The sequence below is a fragment of the Asparagus officinalis genome, chromosome 2 (genome assembly GCF_001876935.1).
Source record: "Asparagus officinalis chromosome 2, Aspof.V1, whole genome shotgun sequence".
Lineage (NCBI taxonomy): Eukaryota > Viridiplantae > Streptophyta > Magnoliopsida > Asparagales > Asparagaceae > Asparagus > Asparagus officinalis.
Window position 1 is genome coordinate 83,007,754 of NC_033795.1, and position 5,597 is coordinate 83,013,350.

At 34.1% G+C, this 5,597-nt stretch overlaps 1 protein-coding gene across 1 annotated transcript in view; it reads right to left on the reverse strand.

The window, feature by feature from the left end:
- LOC109831898 (beta-glucosidase-like SFR2, chloroplastic) overlaps positions 1-5,302 on the reverse strand; it is a 9,783-nt gene extending 4,481 nt beyond the window's left edge. The window contains exons 1-5 of the mRNA XM_020399372.1: positions 5,090-5,302; positions 3,581-3,892; positions 3,330-3,484; positions 2,792-2,958; positions 1,502-1,723 (exon numbers count right to left, since the gene is read on the reverse strand). Coding sequence (XP_020254961.1) covers positions 1,502-1,723; positions 2,792-2,958; positions 3,330-3,484; positions 3,581-3,892; positions 5,090-5,270 — 1,037 coding nt within the window. The 5' untranslated portion in view covers positions 5,271-5,302. The remainder of the gene's footprint in view (positions 1-1,501; positions 1,724-2,791; positions 2,959-3,329; positions 3,485-3,580; positions 3,893-5,089) is intronic.

Below are 5,597 nucleotides of genomic sequence, written 5' to 3' on the forward strand. Positions count from 1 at the left end.
TTATTTAAATATTATTAAGTATTATATTATATTTAATATATTTTATTAAATATAATAAATTAAATTAATATTATATTTTATTATAAGATGTTATATTATTATAATATAATAAATTGAATATAATATAATATAATAAATATATTATATTACTTAATTACATTAACTATGATATAGTGTTTACTAATATAATATATTATATTCAATATGATAAATGAAAGTAATAAATATATTATTATATGTTATTATATTATAATAATATAATATAAAACATTATATTATTATAATATCATAAATATATTATAGTAATATATAATACTAACTATAATATATAATATTTTATAAAAATGTAATATAATAGACTATAATATCGAATTCTATGCTATAATATAGTAGATTGTATTTAACAAGTTATTGATATTTTAGTAATTATCATATAATATTTTATGTAATAACATTATAAATTACTTAATAATATTATCTTATATAGTACAAATATAGCATATTATAATATTTATAACATATTATATTAAGCATTGTTAATATACTACATTAATTATAATATAATAGATTATAATAAAATATATTATATAATGTTAGTAAACCCAAAACACCTAAAAGGTGTTTTGGGACAAGTGTTTTGTTTTTGCTTTTCATCAATAAGTGTTTTATTTTTCTTATGAAAACATCATTGTTTCCAAACACGCCATGGAAACAAAAGAAACACCATGATTCATGATTGCCAAACACTAAGATAGTAAACTGTCATGAACTAACTCCCTGACAGCACTAGAGTGGTCATAAAGCGACACATTAGCCCTCTTCTTTTTCTTCTTCTGCATCATTTTCTTCCTCCTCCCTTTCCTCCTTCAACCAAATCTGAGCTGTGAATTTTTCCTTGTCTTCCTAGTTTTCACTTCATTACCATCCATCTTCTTCTTCCTCCTCCCTTTCCCCTTCAGATTAACAAAAACCATCATCATCGTTGTTTTCTTCTTAGACAAAATTGAATTTGGAAATCCACATCAACCCATGGAATCATGGATGATCTTCAAAGAGCGGACTTAAGATCAAATAAGAATAAAAAGATCGTATCATATTCTCCTTTACAGATCATTAAGAGACATTGAAATTTGAGACTACATTAGTTTTGAAAAGTTTTGATTTACATGCTTAGTTGTAACAGGGGGAATGGAAAAGGGATGAGGAGAAGATGAGGAAGTTGAAGATAAGGGCAATATTTGTGCAAATTTTATGAATGGCACATGCTTTTATTAGAGACAGTAAGGTAAGTGGAGGTAGTGTTTTAAAAGACCCCAGGAAAGTTCATGGTAGTTCTATGCAATTTCAAAGTTTAAGGATTTCAAATTATATGATGTTTATGGAGTTAAAACCATGAAGAATGTTTTTTTTTTTTTTTTGTAATTTAGCCACCTCTATAATATAATACATATGCATATATTTTTAAGAAAGCAGCCGTAAAAAAACTGAAATTATGAGGAACCTTTTTTCATGGATATAGTCGTAGGCCCTGGAATGCGCAGTGGCCATAAAATGCAAGGCTTGATTGTAAACACCAGTTGGTAAAGTAGATGTTGCAACCTCGATCATATTAGGGTCTCCTCCAGGCCAAGCTCCAGCACAGTAAGTTAGCATGCAGAATACATGGGGTTCGTTAAATGTTATCCAATAATCCACCAACTCCGATACACGATCTACAACAAGCCTGCATACAAGATTTAACAATATTTAGGTCGGCTTTTTTATTAAGCCATGCACTGAATGAACTGAATATAAGAAGGTTGCCAGAAAATGGATTCTTCTGTCTTGAAAGATACAAGAGTATCATGCACCTGTAGATTATCATAAGCAAATATAAAAAATGTAAATGATGAAGCGGAAGATATGAAAGGCCAAGGTGTTTTATCATATTTTTTAATTTCAGTCTTAACAGCTTTGCAGCCAACCATTCTCATTTATGAGTGTGGAGGAGATTACAAGGACCAAAAGGTTTCTATAAGGAACAGAATCAGCAGAAGAGTCAGCCTTGTTGCAAGTCCCATGTCAAGTCTATAGATTATCCTTTGTGATTCCAGAGTTCCTCTTAATAGTATTACACACCGCTCGTCTAGGTGATTATCTACAAATGTTCAAACAATAATATAATATTTATCCTCCATGGGAAGTGTTAGCCTAGCCAACTCAGAGTCGCGATAGGCTTCTAACAATGTTCTGTAACATGTCATATGTTGAAGTTGGTTTTTAGTACATACAATAGTATGGACAGGAAAGAATATGAATTTAACTATTAACAGCAAGATTTCCACAGTTTACCCTTTTTTTAATATCTTCCTGTACCTAAAGCTCAAGAAATCACAACTACATAGTGACTAGAACGCTATCCCTATGTATGATGCCTAGCACTTAATGATGAGAACTTTTGTAAGCAGTACTGTCTGAAAAAAAAATAAAGAAAAAGGTCCAGAATCCCAATACACAAAATTCACAGCTGACACATACAATATATATACTCAAATATTCCTAGTATTTATTTTCTTTTTGCAAGGAGATAGTTTCTATCAAATCAACCGCTCTGATACTGGAAAGCAGAGTTTACCTTGTCCAGGAGACAAGCGCATAGCACGGTTGGAGGTTCATTTAAAATAGGTTAATAAACAACCCTTTTCAACATAACAACGCAAATCAATCAGGATACAATTAAAACCTCCAATAATTAAGATACAATAGATATTGGTCAGGACACTGAAGTAATCTCACCAATAGAAAGCCTTACCTTGTAAAATCCATGAAGTAATCAACAGTTTTCTCCACCTTCCATCCTCCATATTTGCTAGCCCAAGGAGGAAGGGAATGATGGAAAAGCGTAAGCATCACCTTCATTCCATATGCATGAACTTTTTCAATTATCCATCTGTACCTCTCCAATGCTGCAAAGTTGACCTAGAATAAACTATTTATTAACAAAATCCAGACGTTTAGTTAATAAAATCAAAAAGGAAGTTGCAATAGTCTTATACTTATACAAACTGCAACAAGACAGTAGTAACAAGGATATAAGAGTGCCACGCCTCACCTAGTTCATCAAATACATGACCCATTTTAGCGTATCCTACTGCCTATCTTAAAGCAAGTATGATGCTATATTTTCCCCAATGAGATGGCAGTATAACTAAAAGAATACCTATGACTAACAGATTGAACTTGAATATCTACAACATAGTCATCAAATGTGATGAATGTTCTGTTCATGCCTAGTATGAAAACTGGTACATTAGGATGGGAGGAAAAAGGTTCCTGCCTGAAACCCTTACTGTGTGACTGAGATCATCTGTTGGTTCCTTTGGCATGATCCTTGTCCAATCTATTCCCATCCGGAAAACAGTGATACCAGTATCTTTAGCCAGTTTCAGCTCAATGTCAGGGTCAGACCAAAATCTCAGCCTCTCCTGCCTACAGAGAAAACAAAGTCAAGTTGTGTTGCCACATATGTGCTAGTCAGTTGATCTAATAAGTGTTACAAACACTTAAAATGCACCGCCTTGCTATAAATATAGATAAAAATACCAGCTGCACTCTTTCTCCTCATCCTCATCCAAGTACTTCTCAAATCCTCTAATCATTGCCTCCATGGCAATCTTAAGGGGCTTCTTTGCAACCTTAGCATTAGCACGTGTAGACTCATCTTTAGCCAAATAACCCGGCTGAGAACCACCGTCACCAGTAGCAGAAGCCATCAAGGCATCAGCTGGATGTGACCTCTTAGTGCTCTCAGAGTCGGCACAAGGATGCTCCTTCGCAAACTGGAGCCATGCATCATCAAGCTTGTCTTCCACATGAGCTGGTGCTGTTGCTAATCCGAAGAAGAATGCATCATCTGCATATCACTATTAAAAGTTCAATAAAGTCCTCTGTAATTGGAAATAGCATTGATAAGCATAAGCAAAATTAGAATTGCACAGAGTTGCACTCTCTATTCACCTATCAGGTGTGTAAACAACCAATGTTAACGGGACTTCATAAATAGACTGGCATTCTGTTACTACTTAGAAACAACTATCAGTCAGAGATGATCATCGCCTCTATCTTAGCAACTCTAAGATCAATCCACCAAGCACACAAAATTAAAACATGCAAAAAGATAAGAGGTCTAAAGATCAATCCACATCCATTGGCCATTGATATGAAAGGTCCACTAAGAAAAGAAGAATACATTTTCTCCAAAAGAAAAATATTTTTCTCAAACGGACAAATGTTCTTCACGTCGATTTTCTCCCTCACGAAACCTGAAATTTCACTTTTTACCCTGTGTATCACAAAAATAGCTGCAAACTCATTTAAAATCCCAATTTTATAAATTCCAGTAAAATTCATAACCATGCTCGTCTTCAAATCTCAAAGAAACCCCAGCAGATCTAAAACGAACAGACCCAAGACAAAATATATTAGCTTTCATGATTCATATGTTCAAACTCAGAGAATTTGGCGGTATTAGCTATTTCTAACAATGGCATTTGCTCAAACACTTAACACGCCGGTCCTCCATCCCAATTATCTCCCTCTTCATGGCTTACAATTTCACTTTTTCACTCTCTACATCACAAAACTAGCTACATGCTCATAAAAAATGCCACTTCTTTCAACAACTTTCACTAAAACTTACAACCACACTCTCGACTTCTTTAAATTTCAAAGAAATTCACAAAAACTAAGACGAAACAATCCAAGAGAGTTGTATAAACAAAAAAAGACAGTCTAATAAGGTTTCTACGAAAAATTACTCATCCAAACACCAACAACTGGGACAAGGTAATCACTTTTGGAAATTTTGCATCTGAAACTTCCTTCTCAATGAACAAGTGAACCCGAATTCCTTAGTTTTCATAATCGCAATAGCCAACTCAAAAATAAATGACCATTTGACCTAGCTCTAACAGCTGCATGCGCTCAAAATTTTACCATAATATTAAATTTCACTTTTCCGCACAATTTTTATATAAATTCTACTAAAATTCACCAAGAATTCCATTAAACTCCAAACGATTCCACACACTCGGGATTAGGGTTTTGGTACCGGATCCAGGGAGCGAGGTAAAGTCGGCGAGGACATCGGCGGACTCGTCGATCGGAGAATCGAACGGGCGGAGATACTTCCGTCGGTAACGGGAGAAGGAAAAGGCGTTGGCAGCGACGGTGACGGTGACGAGGACTCCGGCGAGCTTCGTCGCCGAGATGAAGAGAGCCACCCACGACATTTTCCCGCTCTCTCTCTCTCTCTCTCTCTCTGAGACGAGGTGTTACCAGTAATTGTTTCTAGATAAGGGGATTAACGGGTCGGATCTTGTCGGGTAAGAAAACCAAATCCATCTTCCGTGAAAAAGTTAAAAGATCATTTCTAAAGGGCTAAATTAACAAATTAATATTGTCAGTTTGGTATATTTAAAAAAATATGGTGATAACAAGGTATTTTATTGCCACACTATTTACCGGTAAGACACTTTTCTCAAAATTCCGATAAGAAAATTTGTTTTAACCTCCTTACCTCCCAAAATCATTAAATCTATAAATAAAATTATCAAATA